The sequence below is a fragment of the Pan troglodytes genome, chromosome 23 (genome assembly GCF_028858775.2).
Source record: "Pan troglodytes isolate AG18354 chromosome 23, NHGRI_mPanTro3-v2.0_pri, whole genome shotgun sequence".
NCBI classification, from domain to species: Eukaryota; Metazoa; Chordata; class Mammalia; order Primates; family Hominidae; genus Pan; species Pan troglodytes.
The window spans coordinates 39,934,618-39,953,817 of record NC_086016.1 but is presented as its reverse complement, the minus strand read 5'-3'; the positions used below and the strand labels follow the sequence as shown (position 1 = coordinate 39,953,817).

The 19,200-nt window shown below is 57.0% G+C and overlaps 1 protein-coding gene across 6 annotated transcripts in view; it reads right to left on the bottom strand.

Moving 5' to 3' along the window:
* Positions 1–87: 87 nt before the first annotated feature.
* MICALL1 (MICAL like 1) overlaps positions 88–19,200 on the bottom strand; it is a 36,054-nt gene continuing 16,941 nt past the window's right edge. For 2 of the 6 annotated variants that reach the window (XM_016939151.4, XM_016939154.4), the window contains exons 7-16: positions 17,359–17,416; positions 16,032–16,414; positions 14,249–14,664; positions 10,147–10,281; positions 9,386–9,512; positions 9,177–9,267; positions 8,953–9,026; positions 4,880–4,994; positions 4,256–4,329; positions 88–1,387 (exon numbers count right to left, since the gene is read on the bottom strand). In XM_016939151.4, the coding sequence (XP_016794640.2) occupies positions 1,266–1,387; positions 4,256–4,329; positions 4,880–4,994; positions 8,953–9,026; positions 9,177–9,267; positions 9,386–9,512; positions 10,147–10,281; positions 14,249–14,664; positions 16,032–16,414; positions 17,359–17,416 (1,595 nt within the window). In that variant the 3' untranslated portion in view covers positions 88–1,265. The remainder of the gene's footprint in view (positions 1,388–4,255; positions 4,330–4,879; positions 4,995–8,952; positions 9,027–9,176; positions 9,268–9,385; positions 9,513–10,146; positions 10,282–14,248; positions 14,665–16,031; positions 16,415–17,358; positions 17,417–19,200) is intronic. The other 4 variants (XM_016939153.4, XM_054675594.2, XM_016939152.4 and 1 more) reach the window with 3 other exon arrangements.

Here is a 19,200-nt window from a genome sequence, read left to right as displayed (position 1 = left end):
CGACCAGAGATGTTCAGCCACCAGGTGTGGCAGAGGCAGGTGGGAAGGCAAACAAGGCTGCCGCTGTGGCCCGAGGCTGCAGGGCACTGGCAGTTGAGGTTGTCTGTTTATTGGTGAGGAAACTCCTCGAGAGTTAATACAGTGTGATCTTTTCCCAGAGGTGTGTAGAGGGAAGGGGGCCTAGAGGCATCCCAGAGATAGTTTATAGCAACAGTGCTTTGACCAAGAGCTGCTGGGCACATTTCCTGCAGAAAAGGTGGCGGTCCCCATCACTCCTCCTCTCCCATAGCCATCCCAGAGGGGTGAGTGGCCATCAGGCCTTCGGTGGGAGGGAGTCAGGGAGAGAACAGACAACAGAGCAGACAGACCAGTGATGACCATGGGCGGGAGCGAGCCTCTTCCCTGGACCGGGGTGGCAGAGGAAAGCCTAAATGAGGGGTCAGACTATAAACGTTAGGGAACCGAGATGAGCACCTGCTTCAAGTGCACCCTTCCTACCTGACAACCAGGCACCAGAACTGCAGCCTGGGACAGCACTGGGAGCAGCTAACAGAGCACCCACCTGCCCCAGCATGGCCGTCGCAGCCCTGGTCCTGGCAAGGGAGGCTCCCTGTGGAGTAAGGGGAGACGAGGGAAGCCGCTCCTGGAACTGTGAGGGAGAGAGGGATGGATTTGCCCGTCAGGCCCATTCACGTCTGACAGTACAGGCCACTGAGTCATAAACTCAAACTTAACTGAAGACTTCAGAAACAGAGTTCCTGAGTGAGGGAAACTGAGATCCAGGGGCACCTGCACAGGACAGGAAGACAGAGACTCAGAGCCAGGGATGGGGCAGGAAGAAGCCAGTGTGGCCCAGCGCCACTTGCTGGCCTGCCTGGAAGAGCAGAACCCTGGAGGCGGAGACCCAGCCCAGAGCTCATGGCAGGGGCTGGGCAGGGTGAGGGGCGGAAGTGCTCAGCAGGCGCCCCTCCCCGGACCCTGGGACCCTATTTGCCCCTTGGGTCTGTCACAGCATCCGCAGTCATCAGAATCAGGTTGGGCAGGGCTGAATCACCGCTGCCTGGGGCTCGGAGAAGAAACAAGAGATTCTTTGGCCCAGAGCAGTCAGAGGTCCCTGAGGAGGAAGAGGCCATCACCCAGAGGATCCCTCCCCTTAGTCATCTTCCTCCTGACTGATCTGAGGGGAGCAGGGCACCCCCTTCAAACAGAGCACAGCCCAGGAGCTGCTCCAGGAGGGGGCAATCCCCAACTGGCTTCTCGTGCTGTTAGCTCTTGTCTCTGGGGGACTTGCTCTTGGCATCACGTTTGTTTCCTAGCAGTTTCAACATCTTCATGGTCTTGAACTTCCCCTTCTTCTTGCCCTCAGGTTCAGCCTCCCTCTGGAACTCTGCAGCACAGAGAGGGGAGCACTTAATAAAGTGGAGAAGAGGGGTACATCCAGGGCAGGCTAGACCCAGTGACACAGGCCTGGACATGGGCAGCAGGGCTCAGCCAGCCCCACCACTTCCTGTGTGGAGCCTGGGAGGGACAAGACACTCACCTTTCCCAGCCTCTGTCTCTTCACCTAGAGGATGGGGCCCATCCTCCCCCTCCCCACCTCCAGTGTTTGGGGAAAGATCAAGATGGTCAGCACATGTAAGAGCTCTGCTGAATCCGGGAATTCTTTTTTTTTTTGAGACTGAGTCGCTTTGTCGCCCAGGCTGGAGTGCAATGACGCGATCTTGGCCCACTGCAACCTCCGCCTCCTGGGTTCAGGCGATTCTCCTGCCTCAGCCTCCCGAGTAGCTGGGACTACAGGCGGGTGCCACCACGCCCCGGCTAATTTTTGTATTTTTAGTAGAGATGGGGTTTCACTGTTAGCCAGGATGCTCTCGATCTCCTGACCTCGTGATCCCCCCCGCCTCAGCCTCCCAAACTGCTAGGATTACAGGCATGAGCCACCGCACTCGGCCTAGAATCCAGGAATTCTGAAGCATGGCATCCATTTATCTTTTTCTTTTTCTTTTTTTTGAGACAGAGTCTCTGTCGCCCAGGCTGGAGTGCAATGGCGCGGTCTCAGCTCACTGCAAACTCTGCCTCCTGGTTCAAGAAATTCTCCGCCTTAGCCTCCCAAGTAGCTGAGATTACAGAAGTGTGCCACCACACCCAGCTAATTTTTGTATTTTTAGTAGAGACGGGGTTACACCATGTTGGGCCAGGCTGATCTCAAACTTCTGACCTCAGGCGATGAGCCCGCCTCAGCCTCCTAAAGTGCTGGGATTACAGGCGTGAGCCACCGTGCCTGGCCCCACTTATCTTTTTTTTTTTTTTTTTTTTTGAGACGGAGACTTGCGCTGTCGCCCAGGCTGGAATGCAGTGGCACGATCTCGGCTCACTGCAACCTCTGCCACCTGGGTTCAGGCGATTCTTCTGCCTCAGCCTCCCAAGTAGCTGGGATTACATGCAAGCGCCGCCATGCGCGGCTAATTTTTGTATTTTTAGTAGAGACAGGGTTTCACCATGCTGGCCAGGCTGGTCTCGAACACCTGACCTCGTGATCTGCCGGCCTCGGCCTCCCAAAGTGCTGGCATTACAGGCGTGAGCCACCGCGCCTGGCCCCCATTTATCTTTAAAAGGCTGGATTCACCCAGGCTGGTGCCCACAGCTCTGTTACTTACAACACAAATGCTGTCAGAGCAAGAGAAACCTTCAAAATCATCTGTCTGAGCCCCTAATTTTATAGACAAGGAAAATGTAGGCCTTTGAAATTGACTAATACCAACTGAGCCCTTTGTAGGGCCAGGGCCCTCAGCTAAGTTTTACACATTATCTCAGTAATACCAGCACACACCTGTGAGGGGGTGCCATTTTCACCCGCATTCTGCAGATATGAAGAATGAGACCAGAGTGGTAAAGTGGCCGGCTCAAAGTCACCCAGCTCATAAGTGCCAGAGCTGGGACTAGAACTCAAGTAGTCTGACTTGGCCTGAGTCAAGACCTAACCACAAGGCCACAAAGTGAGGTACTGGTAAAACCAAGACCAAAACCCAAATCCTGGCCAGGAACACTGGCTCACGCCTATAATCCCAGCATTTTGGGAGGCCGAGGTGGGCAGATCGCTTGAGGCCAGGAGTTCGAGACCAGCCTGGTCAACATGATGAAACCCCGTTTCTACTAAAAATACAAAAAAATTAGCCAGGGCCGGGCGCAGTGGCTCACACCTATAATCCCAGCACTTTGGCAGGCCGAGGCGAGCGGATCACTTGAGGTCAGGAGTTCAAGACTAGCCTGGCCAACATGGCGAAACCCCATCTCTACTAAAAGTACAAAAATTAGCCGGGTGTGGTGGCAGCTAATCCCAGCTACTGAGGAAGCTGAAGCAGAATTGCTTGAACTTGGGAGGCGGAGGTTGAGTGAGCTGAGATCGTACCACTGCACTCCAGCCTGGGTGACAAAAGCAAGACTCTGTCTCAAAAAAAAAAAAAAAAAAATTAGCTGGGTGTGGTGGCACGCGCCTGTAGTCCCAGCAACTCAGGAGGCTGAGACAGGAGAATTGCTTGAAACTAGGAGGCAGAGATTGCAGTGAGCCAAAATCACACCACTGCACTCCAGCCTGAACAACAGAGTGGGACTCTGTCTCAAAAAAAAAAAAAAAAATTCTTTGACTTACAGTCCAGTACTTTTTTTTTTTTTTTTTGAGACAGAGTCTCGCTCTGTCACCCAGGCTGGAGTGCAATGGCGTGATCTCGGCTCACTGCAAACTCCACCTCCCGGGTTCACACCATTCTCCTGCCCCAGCCTCCCGAGTAGCTGGGACTACAAGCTCCCGCCACCACGCCCGACTAATTTCTTGTATTAGTAGAGACGGGGTTTCACCGTGTTAGCCCTGATGGTCTCGATCTCCTGTCCAGTACTCTTTTAACTGTTTCAAGCACCACTTGGTCCCCAGGAAGCACTGCTGTTTGGGCCCACGGACTCCAACAAAACCAGCTGCAGATCTCAAGGGGGAATGCACAGCTGAGGGCAAATCCACCCTGGGAAGATGCCTCCCATATACCACAGTCGTCTCTGTAGGCATCAGGGCATCCCACGGCTACCCTCCAAGCCTAAGCCACAGCCTTCCTGGCTGTATGCTGGCCTCTCTTGCTACACACAGCCCTCTCTGCACAACAGAGGCTGCGGAGTTTGTGCACAGCCATCCTGGTAGTGCCCACTCCAACCCTCCCTTCAACCAGTCCCTCCCTTCCAGCCCCAATGCCGAAGTTCAAGTGCTCACCAGCCTCATCCCCAGCAAGGGCCTCACCTTTCTTCTTGATCATGGCTTCCAACATCTTGTCCTCCTCTTCCTCCCTGAAATAAGCAGCAGCAGTTAAGCTGGGCGTGGTGGCTCACACCTGTAATCCCAGCACTTTGGGAGGCCAAGGTGGGTGGATCACCTGAAGTCAGGAGTTCGAGATCAGCCTAGCCAACATGGTGAAACCCCGTCTCTACTAAAAATACAAAAAGTAGCTGGGTGTGGTGGCTCATGCCTGTAATCCCAGCTACTCGGGAGGCAGAGGTAGGAGAATCGCTTGAACCTGGGAGACAGAGGTTGTAGTGAGCCGAGGTTATGCCATTGCACTCCAGCCTGGGCAACAAGAGTGAAACGCTGTCTCAAAAAAAAAAAAAAAAAAAAAGCAGCGGCAGCTGAGAGTCCTATGGGAGGAAGGAGCAGATGCCCTCTCTGTCCACACAGGGCTGAGCAACGGTGCACTGGGATCGCTGGTAGGAGGGCAGGGCTGGCCTGGCCTGAGGCGTGGACTGTGTCTTTGGCTCTCCAGGGAGCTGCCCCACCCATGAGGCCCAGAGCCTGACCTGCTCTGGCCCTGCCCCCAGGACCCCCCACCCCTGGCCATGTCACCTCTGCCGGTCCTCATCCAGGCAGTTGATGATAGCGTTGCGCTGCTCAATGAGGGTCACAAGCTCCTGCATCAGCACCTTCTCCCGGGCCCGGTCCTCCTCCGTCCAGTCCTTTTCTGCCCAGGGAGAAAAGTTAGGGGGCATGAGTGGTAGGAAAGCCCTCTTCCTCCCCAGGCCACCAGGTGCCACTGCCTAAGTGCGGCAGGCCAGCCCCATGCTAAATACCATGCAAGAAACTAAGAGCGCAGAAAGGAAGGGCCCCGATAGGTGGGGCTTACAAGTTCTTTTTTTTTTCTTTTTTTTGAGACGGAGTCTCACTCTGTCGCCCAGGCTGGAGTGCAGTGGCGTGATCTTGGCTCACTGCAGGCTCCGCCTCCCGGGTTCACGCCATTCTCCTGCCTCAGCCTCCCGAGTAGCTGGGACTACAGGCGCCTGCCACCACGCCCGGCTAATTTTTTATATTTTTAGTAGAGACAGGGTTTCACCATGTTGGCCAGGATGGTCTCGATCTCCTGACCTCGTGATCCACCCGTCTCGGCCTCCCAAAGTGCTGGGATTACAGGCGTGAGCCACCGCGCCCGGCCAGGGCCTACAAGTTCTTAGGGAAAAGAAGCTTGTGACAGAAGAGACCAAGGACACCAGGCTGCCTACCAAAGAGCCCTGCAAGGGGCCCCAGCAGGGCCAGCACAGCACCTGCTGCAAGAACAGGGCAGCACCAAGGGTCTCATGCTCATGTTCATTCATCCATTCAACAAATGTTCACTAGGTGGCTTCTGGCGGGAGGCAAGATTCAGGAGGGACAGAGTGGGGCAGGGGCGAGGAGACAACAGGGAACCCCAGGGCTCCTCCAGCAGGAGAAGCAACACAACCCAAGTGACATACTGGGACATTTATCCAAGGCTGTGGAGGAAGGTAGACTAGAGGGGATGCTGGGGGCAGGGAGCCCAGCAGGAGGCTCCCCTGAAGCTGGGCACACCTGCTGCCCCTCCTGCCTCCTTTCCTCTCAAGGCCCCAGCCAACCCACAGGACCACCCCCAGGGGCCCACTGGGGCCCTAGTATTTCCCCCTCCCCCAGCCTGCAGGCTCCAGGGATGAGTGCCCACACTTGGCCTTCCCTCCACAACATCTACCGCCACAGGCTTCCCTGACTTCAAATAAATATCCTAGGCCAGGCCCGGTGGCTCACGCCTGTAATCCTAGCACTTTGGGAGGCCGAGGCAGGTGGATCACCAGAGGTCAGGAGTTCGAGACCAGCCTGGCCAAATGGTGAAACCTCGTCTCTACTAAAAATACAAAAATTAGCAGGGTGTGGTGGCACACACCTGAAATCCCAGCTACTAGGGAGGCTGAGGCAGGAGAATTGCTTGAACCTGGGAGGTGGAGGTTGCAGTGAGCTCAGATCACACCACTGCACTCCAGCCTGGGCAACAGAGCGAGACTCTGTCTCAAAAAAAAAAAAAAAAAAAGTAAATATCCTTAGCCAAGCGTGGTGGTGGGCGCCTGTAATCCCAGCTACTGGGGAGGCTGAGGCAGGAAAATCGCTTGAACCTGGGAGGCGGAGGTTGCAGTGAGCTGAGTTCACGCCATTGCACTTCAGCCTGGATGTCACAGTGACACTCCATCTCAAAAAAATAATAGGCCGGGTGCCGTGGCTCACGACTGTAATCCCAGCACTTTGGGAGGCCGAGGTGGGTGGATCACGAGGTCAGGAGATCAAGACCATCCTGGCTAACATGATGAAACCTTGTCTCTACTAAAAATACAAAAAATTAGCCGGGTGTGGTGGCGGGCGCCTGTAGTCCCAGCTACATGGGAGGCTGAGGCAGGAGAATGGCGTAAACCTGGGAGGCGGAGCGTGCAGTAAGCCAAGATCGTGCCACTGCACTCCAGCCTAGGCAACAGAGCGAGACTCCAACTCAAAAAAATAAAATAAAATAAAATAATAATAATAACAAATAGGGCCAGGGCTCGGCACAGTGGCTCACGCCTGTAATCCTAGCACTTTGGGAGGCGGAGGTGGGCGGATCACGAGGTCAGGAGATCGAGACCATCCTGGCTAACATGGTGAAACCCGTCTCTACTAAAAATACAAACAATTAGCCGGGCGGGGTGGCAGGCGCCTGTAGTCCCAGCTACTAGGGAGGCTGAGGCAGGAGAATGGTGTCAACCTGGGGAGGCGGAGCTTGCAGTGAGCCGAGATTGTGCCACTGCCCTCCAGCCTGGGCAACAGAGTGAGACTCCATCTCAAAAAATAAATAAATAAATTAATTAATTAATTAATTAAATAAATAGGGCCAGGCGCAGTGGCTCATGCCTGTAATCCCAGCACTTTGGGAGGCCAAGGTGGGTGGATCACAAGGTCAGGAGATCGAGACCATCCTGGCTAACATGGTGAAACCTGGTCTCTACTAAAAACACAAAAAATTAGCCGGGCGTGGTGGCAGGCGCCTGTAGTCCCAGTTACTTGGGAGGCTCAGGCAGGAAAATGGCATGAACCCGGGAGGCAGAGCTTGCAGTGAGCCGAGATCGCGCCACTGCACTCCAGCCTGGGCGACAGAGTGAGACTCTGTCTCAAAAAAATAATAATATTATTAAATAAATAAATACCCCCCCCAAAATAAATAAATAAATATCCTGAAGCCCCCTCAGCCACTGCCCCTTTCCCCTATGGCCTCACCTTGCCAAAATTGAGGAGCAGGTGGCCCAACCTGGTTCTGGGGACAGAGTAGGGCCTCCAAATCACCACCCAAGTTTGAATCCCACTTTGCCATTTCCCATATCTGGGGCCTGGGTAAGTTATGTCCCCAGTCTACACGTGGGGAAACTGAGACTCAGGGACATGAAATCTTTGACCAGTGTCACACAGTGAAGGTGGAGCTGGTATTTGAACCTGGCAGCCTGATGCCCCCAAGCAATGGCCCTCATGGTGTACTGTACTCGGGGCCTCATACACCAGCTTCACCTTCCAAAAGCAACATCCGGGACAGGCTGACAAGCCCGGGACGCACAGCCACCACACGGGGGCTGGAAAAGCCACAGTAAGCCCTGGGGCCGGGCTAGCCAGGGAGGCAGAGGAGCCGTGCCCGCTCTGGCCACAGGGCGCCGCTGTGGCTCTGAGTGGTGGCCACGCCCCAGCCTCCTGCAGAGTTGGGAGTGACTCACACAAGGCAGTGGAAGCCTGGGACATTCTGTGGCTTCCCCTGGGACGCTCCAGCCTCCCAAATTCCCCAGTCAGTAGACAGTTCCCCTGCCACCATCCCCACAGTCTGGAGGGGCTGTGTGTGCAGGGACAGCCCCAGATCAGAGACATGGATGGAAGCCCAGCCCCGTCACCAACAGCCAAGTCCCTTGACCTCTCTGGCCCTCCACTTCCCATTTGTCAAGATGGCCCTTGCCCAGGGCTGGCACCATGCCTGAGCCATAAGAAAGTGGTCAAAAGCTTTGGCTCCCAACTCTGGAATCTCCATAGTCCTGGGGTCTCTGCCTGCAGCTGCGGTTCACTGCATTCCACGGTCACAGGGCGTGTGAGGAGCCCTCCTCACCAAACCCCAACTCAGCCACATGGTAACCATCAGCCATCAGCCCTTTAGAGGGTACAGAGTCCACGTCCACTGTCTCCTGGTCCCAAGAACACCCGAGGACGTGGGGACCTTCATTCCCATCTTACACTTGAAGCCACTGAGGCTCAGTGAGGCTAAGAATCCTGCCCAAGGTCACACAGCAAGTTAGTGGCAGAAGAAGGAACAGTCTGACCCACGCACAAAACAGGCTGGGCTGGTCCTGGGCCTGATCTTCATTCACTGAGAGCCTGTCATCCCTGGTCCCCCGGACGTCCACACCCTACACTGTCTGTCCGGTTCCTTCTCCTACCACAGCCCCAGCCAGCTTACTGCCTGTTACAGTCTCTCCCATCCTTGGGGGTGACCCAGACAGCCCTGCCCCGCACCTCCTCCTCTGGCCCTGTCCCCAGTCTGCCTGTGCATCCTACTGGGGTTTTGTCCGCCCGCTCCCCCACTCCTCCATGTCACCAGGCCCCAGGGCAGGTGCCAGGGGAGTGCCAGTGGCTGCACTCACCTGGCTTATTGAGGAGGCACCGGAGCTCATACTCGACATCAGCCTGGCGCTGCTCCAGGTTCTGCTGCTTGAAGCTAGGGGTGGGAATAAGGTGACTCTTAACAATTCTGCCCAAGCCCCGGCTGCCCTGCCCTGCGCTGTTACTGATGAGGGAAGAGGGTAAGGGTTCTCCATTCTAAGCTCTACAGATTCCAGGGAGGGATGCCCCAGGCGGGGGGACTCACACATAGATGAGCTCGGACTCTCGCCGCACCAGTAGGTGCTTCTCGTGGATGAGCTTGAACCAGTCCACCAGCATGTCATCCTCACGGCCCTCTGGAAGCCAGATACCCACTGAGGCCAGGGCTGGCTGCCATGCCTGGCTCAGTTCCCCGGGGAATAGAGGCTCCTGCCCCCAGCCCCACCCAGCAGGCCCTCCCAGCCGCTCCCGCACCATTCAGGCCGCCACGCAGCTTCTCTTCCAGCAGCACCCCACGGTGCTCCAGGGCATCCAGCCGGCGCTCAATGGTATCCATCTCTCCATGGATGTCCTCCTCAGGGATGTACTGGTCAGCCTGGACCTGCCCAACAGTGCCTGGTCACCTGACGGCCAGCCGAGCCCTCCCCTGCCTGGTTGCTGCCAGGAGCCTTGCCCTCTTCTCTGGCCAGCATTGGCCACTGGTGGCTCCAGGGCCCGGGCCCTGTCCCCCACCCCAGCATGGTAAGAAGGCAGGGTCCCAGTGGGGAAGGGGCCGGTGTGGGGACAGCCACAACCCTGCATGCCACTGGTCCCAGCACCAACAGACACTCCAGAAGGTGGCATGACTCCCTGCCCTTCACGGAAACGCCTCCTCTCTGCCACTCCAGAAAGGGTATCACAATGTCAGTGAGAGTGACCTTATTACAGAGATAAACTTGAGAACACTCTAATCAGCTTAAGTAGCAGTGTTATCATGAGTGCTTGATACTTGAACTTGTTAGTAACAAATTAAACGCACCACCCACTGCTTTTGGTGGTGAAGGGCTGATCTGCTCCAAATCCCTCCAGGCTGCAAGCTAGACCTTCCAGTTGGGCCGCCAAGAGTGCTCTCTTGAGCATCTGAGGCCCGCTGCCTAGCCAGCCAGCCTCCTTAGAGTCCCAGGGGAAGCCTGCAGCTGCAGAGTGGGGGTTGCCAGCCCAGGCCAGCCTGGTCTCGGGGGGCTCCCAGCTGGTACCTTGCGTTTGATGAGTGGAAAGCCGTGTCCAGGGGCAGGTGGCCTCACTGGCTTGGATCCCTTGGTGGCCTTCTTTGTGACTGGGGACGCTGCAGGTGATGGCTTCCGGTTAAAAGGATTCTCCTTGCAGGAGGACTAAAGGGAAGGAGACATGACAGAGGGTGAGCCTGGGAAGAGGGCACGTGGGACCCCAGCAGCCTCATATTTGGGAACATGGAAAGCAGGCCAGCACTCCAGGGCCAGCAGGACCCAGGCAAAGAGACAGTCTCCTTGAATTCCGTCTCTGATGCACTCAGTCATTCAATAAACATTTCCATTTCCAGAGCTCTTCCCGTGTGTCAGTTACTGCACTGGATACTTTTTACACTTTTTGGAGACAGTCTCACTCTGTCACCAGGCTGGTGTGCAGCTGTGGCATAACCACGGCTGCACTGCAGCCTCAGCCTCCTGGGGCTCAAGCAATCCTCCCAGCTCAGCCTCTCGAGAAGCTGGGACTACAGGCTTGCACCACCACGCCTGGCTAATTTTTTGTATTTACTTTTTTTTTTTTTGTAAAGACAGGTTCTCACTTTGTTGCCCAGGCTGGTCTCAAACTCCTGGGCTCAAGTGATCCTCCTGCCTTGGCCTTCCAAAGTGCTGGGATTACCACACCTGGCCTTTTTATACATTCTTGTTTAATTCTCCCAACCACCCTGCCAAGTGGATATTACAATGACCATTTCACAGCTGAGTAAACTCAAGTTCAGAGAGGTTAAGTCATTTGCTCACGGCCACATACTTCCCATGAGCCCAAGCTGGGATGAGAATCTGTCTGTTTCAGGGCCTGGGCAGCCATCTAGCATTGAGGGGTAGTGGTTAGAACCTTGCCCATGTGGCAGGCAGTGCCCTACTGTGCCCCACTGGTGGGGGTGCCTGGCTGTGCTAGCCTCAAAGAGGGCAGGGGTTTCCCTAGAAGCACAGAATGGCATTGGGTTTAGGGCAAGACAGAGCTATGGTAGTTCATTCAGGCCTCATAACCACCCTCTCCCCGCTGGGGACTCTGAGGCTCAGAGAGGTGAAGTTCCTCACCCAGGGTCACCCAGCCAGGAAGTGTTTGACCAGCAGATGGAGTCAGAGGGTACCTCCCTCCCTGCCAGAGAAAGATCTCATCCTCTGCTGCACAGCCCAGTACCCACACACCCAGAGCCCAGGCTCTGCATCCTTCCGTGCCTCTGGGGAGACCCCCGCCCTCTCTGAGGCCAGCACAGGCCGGGCAGCCCCACCGCCAGGGCACGGCAAGGCCCTGCCCACCACACGGGCAACGTCACTATTTCCCAACCACTCTTCCCAGCTCATTGGAAACAGACGTCACTGCGAGCCCCTTACAGAGGCCTCACCTGAGACCTGGGATGCTCCAAGAAGCACTGACCCAGCTTTCCCTCGGCAGCTGCGGAGCAGGTGGAGGCCTGTGCCAGCCCAGGGAGAGAGGCTCTCGGGGTGGGAGCTGCTCTGGGGTTTCTGAAGCAGGGAGGGTGCTGGGGCCCAGGTCTGGGCACAGCAAGGAGCCAGGGCTTGGCTCCCACAGGGCAGCACCCACCCAATGACCCAGGGTGGCACCCCAAGGCCCCCACTGCCTCTGAAAGTCTCCCCTGATCCTGGGGTGACAGTGGGACAGGGGTTCCCCACAAGCAAGTGCACCCGGGGTTCTGCCCCCTCCCTCTAACACACCCAGAGGGGCCAGCAGAGCCAAGCAGCCCAAAGGCCCTGAGCCCCTCAAAGGTTTTCAGCCTTTTCTCAGCCCCAAAACTTCAGACCAATATTCACGCAGCCCAGGACACGAAACACGAGAATCCGAAGGTGACCCACCCCCGTGCCCTCCACCACCAAGGAACCAGGGGGTCTTTCGAGCACTCAGGACACTTGGTGCCGCCAGCCCCTCACCATCTGTGGGAGCCCGAGGCCCAGAGGAGGATGGGGCCTGCTCAAGGACACACAGCAGGTGGGAGGCAGAGCCAGAATCAATGCCCAAGAGGCTCTTGCCGGGACCAGGGAAGGTTCAACGATGCCTGAGGCACATGGGCAGGGTCAGGCTACAACTTCAGCTGCCCCACAAAGGCTGTCCTGCCACCCTCTACCTGGGGCCAGATGAGCCTTGGGAGCTCAGAGGCCTGCAGAGCGTTGGGCCATCCAAAGGCGCTGTGGCTGCAAGAGAGGGCCCTCATGAAGTGGGTGCCCAGAGGAAAGTACTGAGCCCAGGCAATCCCCAGGTTCTCAGTATGGGGCTGAGAAATAGGTGAGCCCACAGCACACAGCATACCTGGAACAGTAGCAGCCTGGATGGGTGCCCAGCCAGAACCTCCCCACACCCATGTCACCTGAGAAAAGACAGAGCCCAGCAAGGGAGCAGGAGGACAGGATAGGGCCACGTCTGCTCTCCTCGGTAAACACCCCTCATGGCACACAACAGAAGCACCCAAGAAAGCTGTGTGTCCTGGGTCCTTCTGCCTGTTGGGGGCTGACCCCCTGCCCACTACAAACTCCACACACAGCAGCATGTACATTATAGCACCTCCCCCTGACCTGGCTGGGAGCACCTTGGGGACAGGGACCACTATGTCCACATGACCTGTGGAGCCCAGGCAGCCATGCACATGGGAGGCATTCAGAGACCCCAGCTCCCCTATTCCATGGCAGGGAGACCCAGGTCTCTGCAGAAGGGAGTGAATCCCTCCCCTCTGTGCTCTACTCTAGGTCACCTTCCAAAATGCCCATTATGCCTACCTCCCTGAGCAGATCGTGAGCCCCTGGAGGCCAAAGACAGGGTCTTTTTTTTTTTCTGAGACAGAGTCTCATTCTGTTGCCCAGGCTGTGGGCCATCTCAGCTCACTACAACCTCCACCTCCCAGGTTCAAGCAATTCTCCTACCTCAGCCTCCCGAGTAGCCAGGATTACAGGCGCCTGCCACCACACCTGGCTAATTTTTGTATTTTTAGTAGAGATGGGGTTTCACCATGTTGGCCAGGCTGGTCTCAAACTCCTATCCTCAAGTGACCTGCCTGCCTCAGCCTCCAAAGTGCTGGGATTACAGGTGTGAGCCACCATGCCCAGCCAGGATAGGGTTTTAATACAACTCTGCCCAGGGTCTGGCATCAGTAGAGCCTGAGTGAATGGAAGAGCAGACAGACAATACGGGATGACTGGTGGCTGGTGAGTGGAACCCAAATAGGCAAGTGGAGGGGATGGGAGGCAAACAGGGGCCCTGATACATAAGACCTGGGAGGCTATGTTTGTGGACAGGTGGATAGATAGGTGGGAGCTCTGGCAGATGGATGGAAGCATGGACAGACGGGTTTGTGCCTCATTGGACAGAGTGGGTAATGGGTAGATAGACTGGCCAAGGCCACTCAGGAAGTCAGAGGCCAGTAAAGATAGAAAAGGCCCTAGACAGCCGGGGGCAGTGGCTCACGCCTGTAATCGCAGCACTTTGGGAGGCCAAGGCGGGTGGATCGTGAGGTCAGGAGATCGAGACCATCTTGGCTAACACGGTGAAACCCCGTCTCTACTAAAAATACAAAAAATTAGCTGGGCATGGTGGCGGGCACCTGTAGTCCCAGCTACTCGGGAGGCTGAGACAGGAGAATGGTGTGAACCTGGGAGGCGGAGCTTGCAGAGAGCCGAGATCACACCACTGCACTCCAGGCTGGGTGATAGAGCGAGACTCCATCTCAAAAAAAATAAAAAAGAAGGCCAAGCGTGGTGGTTCATGCCTGTAATCCCAGCACTTTGGGAGGCTGAGGCAGGCGGATCACGAGGTCAGGAGATCGAGACCATCCTGGCTAACGGGGTGAAAACCCCACTCACTAAAAATACAAAAAATTAGCCGGGCGTGGTGGTGGGCGCCTGTAGTACCAGCTACTTGGGGGCTCAGGCAGGAGAATGGCGTGAACCCAGGAGGCAGAGCTTGCAGTGAGCCAAAATCGCGCCACTGCACTCCAGCCTGGGTGACAGAGAGAGACTCCATCTCAAAAAAATTAAGAAAAGGCTCTGGACATTTCTGCCCTGAGACCAGACCCGCATCCACTAGAGAGGATGTCACTTTTAGTGAGGGTGAGGGGGCACTCACCTTTACCTGCAGCTGTGGGGACGAGCTTCCAGGGGAAGGCACCGGGCTCCTGTCTCCAACCAACAAGAGAGGCGTTGGGGTGGCGCCACTGCAGGGCTTGGCTGGCTGGGGACCTGAGCTGCCCCTGGTCCTGGGGGCAAGGCCAGGGCTGGCTTGAGGCATTTGTTCCACTCTAGGCTCCACTAGTTCCCCAGAGGAGGCCAGGGAGGAGTTGGTAGAGAGGCTGACAGGGTTTCCAGGGGTACCAGGGGCATGGACAGCAGGCTCTGAGGAGCTCTTGGGCACAGCTGGCGGCTCCAGAAGCTCTGCACCTGCAGTCTGGCTGGCGCTCTCAGACGACAGGCTCTCCACGCTGAGCGCTGGCGATGGTGTGGCCGAGGGCGGCTCCGAGTGCGAGAGGCGGGAGGCGTGGAGAGCTGTGCGGACGAGCACCAGGACACCTCACAAGGGGAGCACCACAAGGGCTTCCAGCCCCACCTCCCGGCTCCACTCTCAACAGAGCCGCAGGCAGCCCCAGAAACCCAAGCCCTCCACATCGAGACAGGGCCAAGGCCCAGGGAACAGCAAACGCCCGGCAGGACGGAAGTCATGAGGTGCATCCAGCCACCCGAGTCCAACCCGCCCGCCTTGCGTTCTGCCTGCTGCCTCCACTTCCCCACACTCCCCATAGCCCCCATGAGGGCACCCACAGCAAAACCACCTTGGGAATGCCAGAGGAAGAGAGGTGGCCCCTCCTCTGCCCCTGATCTGCAGTGCGGAGGCAGGGGGGAGGAGCATGCAGCCCTCGCAGCCACCAGCTCTGGGACAGGCACTGCCGGGCACCAATTTATCTCCTCGTGGCTGATGGATATGATGCTTCCAAACACATTATCTGCATTTTCCAGATGAGGCAACAGGCTTAGAGAGGAGAGGGCACTCGCCCCAGCACGGGGTGGGACTGAATCCACTGTATCTGACTCCAGAGCTCATGCTCCTCTGCTGTCCCCTGAAGCTGCCCACCACTTCCACCCAGACAGGCCAGCCTCAGCTGGGGTCCCAGGGCTCCGCTCAGACCCCCTGAGCACCTGCCTCTGCCAGCTCTGGCATGCTCTTGCCCCACTGTGAGAGGGGGTCCCATGGAACTCTCAGAGGCGGCCAGACCCAGCCACGGTGAAGGTTAGGGCCAAAAACCCAGCTCAGGGTATCAGAAGACTGGGAGAAGGTGAGGGCCAAAAACTCCAGCGTTCCTGGGTGAGGGGGGAAGCACTGGGCGGAGGAGGCCCAGCAGCCTGGAGCTGAGCCACCATGTCACGTGGAGGACTACAGACAGACTCAGGGACAGTCAGAGTCATTACACCTGGTCACACATGGCCAGGTGAGAGCCCAGGTCGCTCAGGAACTGCAGCGACAGTGACAGAGTTAGGCAGGATTCAAGCAAACGCCTCCTTTCCATGAGCCCCTCGCTGCACTGAGCACACCACTAAACAGCACGTTTAACGAGCACGACAGGGAGGGTGAAGAGATGGACTCGGGCCAGACTCCGTGGGTTCAAATCCTGCCTCTACTGCTTAAGCACTGAGAGGCTTTAGGCAAACTACTTAGCCTCTCTGTGCCTCAGTCTCCTCACCTGCAAAGTGGAGGTGACGATACCTACTCACAGGTTTGCTCTAGGATTAAATGAGAAGTCACCCATGAAACACGTGGTGCCTGGCCTGGGAGGCTCTGCCTCACCACACCCCCTCCCCAGGCCCAGACCCCACCCCCGAGTTCCGACTGTCAGGAGAGCTCCAGGAAAGGCACTCACCCAGTGGGGACGCGCTGGGTGCGCGCGGGGCAGGGCGCTTCTTTGTCTTGGGGCTGCTGGTAGGGGTGATGCCGTACCAGGGGTGCAGGGACTTGGGTGTGGACTCCGGGTGGCCCAGGGCAGGGCTGGTGGCCAGGCTGGGTGCAGCTGGAGCCTCTTCCTCCTTGTCCTCCTCCTCCTCCTCAAAGGGGTTATAGGGTTTGGACTCCAGGCTGGCCGCTGGGCTCGGCTGGGCCACCTCCTCGGTGCCTCCATTCTCCACCTGCCTGCCGTCCTGGCTTGGTGGCCCCGGGCTGCTGCTTGGGGGAAGTGGGGCTGGCTTCTTCTTTGGTTCTGCCTGCACCAGCGTGATCCATGGGGGGTCCTTCCTGGGGGCTGGTGTCCTGGAGGGAGGGGGGAAGCAGCAGAAACCATTAGCAGAGGCAAGGGTCAGCTTCCTTCTCTCTCTAGACAGTTTTGACTCTACTTCAAAGCGGGTGGATGAGAAACGGCTGTTTCCCTTCTCCCACCCCCAGCCCCATGGGGCCAGTCTGAAATGGACTGTTACAGTCACAGCCTTTGAGGCCCAGAGAATGTGAACCTTCAAGTCACAGAGCTGCTGTTAACCCAGCCCAGGAAAGGATCGACGAGGGGCTCTGCCACCTACAATCCATGTACCCTGGGAAAGTCACCTGCCCTCCCTCTGTATTAGTCTCCCTTTCCACTCAATGGGGACCTTAATAATCCTTGCCTCACAGGGTTGGTGTAAGGATGCAGTGAGCTATGGAGTCCAGCACTGGGCGGGGCACTGGGGCACCTGCTCAGTGCCAGGGACTCAGTAAACGTTAACAACTGGCACAGCCATGGCCCACCTGGCTCCCTACAGACCGACCACATGGGGGAAGCATGGCCCTCAAATAACAGCTGAAGTAGATGTCCTCCACGTGAAGCAGGGTCCCGTGCTGCAGGACCTGAGGGACTGGTACTACAGCTGAGCTTTTCCAGGTCTTTCTATACTCTGCTGCTAAGCCTCAAATCAACTCTATAATCAAGCCTTGGCCTCCCATGTTACAGGGCAAAGGAGCCTGGAGAGGCGACGGGTACCAGAGGTGGCTGCCTGCACCGGGCACTGCCCACAGGAGCAGGGACCTGGGGAGGGGGCCAGGCACTGGCCGCAGGAATCCCGGGGTGAGCCTCAGGAGAAGGGGTGTGGGCCCAGCTCTCCTTCCCCTCCTGAGCCCCGCCCTGCCCATCCACAGGAAGCCTCTCTCCCTACCCGGCCCCAGAGTACCCTGATTCCCACCACCAGGACCTCCAAAGCAGGAAAGCCCCTCAGGGATCGACATACCCCTCGGACGGCTTCAGTGTCCCCCTCGGCTTGGGGACAGGTAGTTCGTGCAGTCTCCCTAGATGGGAAAGGAGAGTGAGCCAGGCCTTCATGGGCAGCAGGAGGTGGGCACCCAGGGAGCCAGCCACAGCACCTGCCTCCCCAGGAGCGCCCCGCCTTCCTCCTGGCACCCTCGCACCTCCCCAGGCCAGCCCATGGAGATTAGATAAGCACCCAGGTGCCTGAGAACAGTCAGGGGTCAAGGCCAGGCCACCTGAGACCCCGTTTGCATTTCATTTGAGAAGAAACCCAAATCCCCTCAGACACCCCCTGCCAGTGTGGGCAGAAAACATCATCTCAACTCAGCCTGGGAGCCACCTCCTCCTGGAAGTCCTGGACTCCCAAGTGTCCTCGGTGAATCCCACAGCAGCCCCTGCTCCCCTCCTTCCAACTTAGCAAGACTTCCACAATCCACTGAAACCCTTGCATCTGTGCCTGTCTCCACCTCAACACTGGGAGCACCCTGAAGGCACAGATAGGCCTGAACAGTAATCTGTGTCCCCAGCGGTCAGCTCAGATCCAGCCTCCACAAGAGCTGAACAAATAGAATGTTCTAGTGCAAGTCGCAGGGTGACCCTGGGAGTCTCTCTCCCCGTGGCCACCAATGCCTTCCCTAATGGAATGATAAGGGCTGCCCAGCAGCCTTATACAAGGAGTCTCAATCCTACAAGCTCACGGAAACCCAGGGAGGTCATCTGGGAGCATTCTACAATGTGGGGTTGGGGGAGAATGCACCCACAGAATGGGCCAGGGGTCTCCACTGCAGCTCACACTGGCTCCGGGGCCCACCTGACCCCTCTGCTCTCCCCCAAGCCCCTGAGCTCTCCCCTTCTAGACATAGACAAGCATAGAGGCTGGGCATGGAGGTCACCTGCAGTGTGCCTGTGGATGGGCCAGGACACACAGGAAGGACACCAATGTGCAGAGTCCCAGAGAGCTCGGGGACACACGGGCACATGCAGAGTGGCACTTACTACACACCCTGAAACTAAAGCCCACAAGAACAGATGCAAAAGAGCGCATGCAGAGGGAGGCAGTGTAAGGGCGGGGCCTGGGTCTGTTTTGTTTGCACCGTCCCAGCATGGAGAACAGAGCACGGCAGAGGCTGAGGAACTCGGCATTTGTGGCAGGAATTAATATCCTCAGAAACAGGCCAGGCATGGTGGCTCAGGCCTTAATCCCAGCACTTTGTGAGGCCAAGGCGGGCAGATCACCTGAAGTCAGGAGTTCGAGACCAGCCTGGCCAACATGGTGAAAACCCATCTCTACCCAAAAATACAAAAATTAGCCAGACATAGTGGTGTGCACCTGTAGTCCCAGCTACTTGGGAGGCTGAGGCAGGAGAATCGCTTGAACCTGGAAGGCAGAGATTGCAGTGAGCCGAGATTGTGCCACTGCACTCCACCTGGATGACAGAGTGAGATTCCGTCTCAAAAAAAATAAAAAGAGCCCGGCACAGTGGCTCATGCCTGTACTCCCAGCACTTTGAGAGGCTGAGGTGGGCAGATCACCTGAGGTCGGGAGTTTGAGACCAGCCTGGCCAACATGGTGAAACCTCATCTTTACTAAAAATACAAAAATTAGCCAGGCTGTGGTAGCCTGTAATCCCAGCTACTCAAGAGGCTGAGGCAGGATAATTGATTGAACCCGGGAGGCAGAGGTTGCAGTGAGCCGAGATCGCACCACTGCACTCCAACCTGGGTGACAGAGTGGGATTCCGTCTCAAAAATAACAATAGGCTGGGCACAGTGGCTCATGCCTGTAATCCCAGCACTTTGGGAGGCCGAAGCAGGCAGATCACCT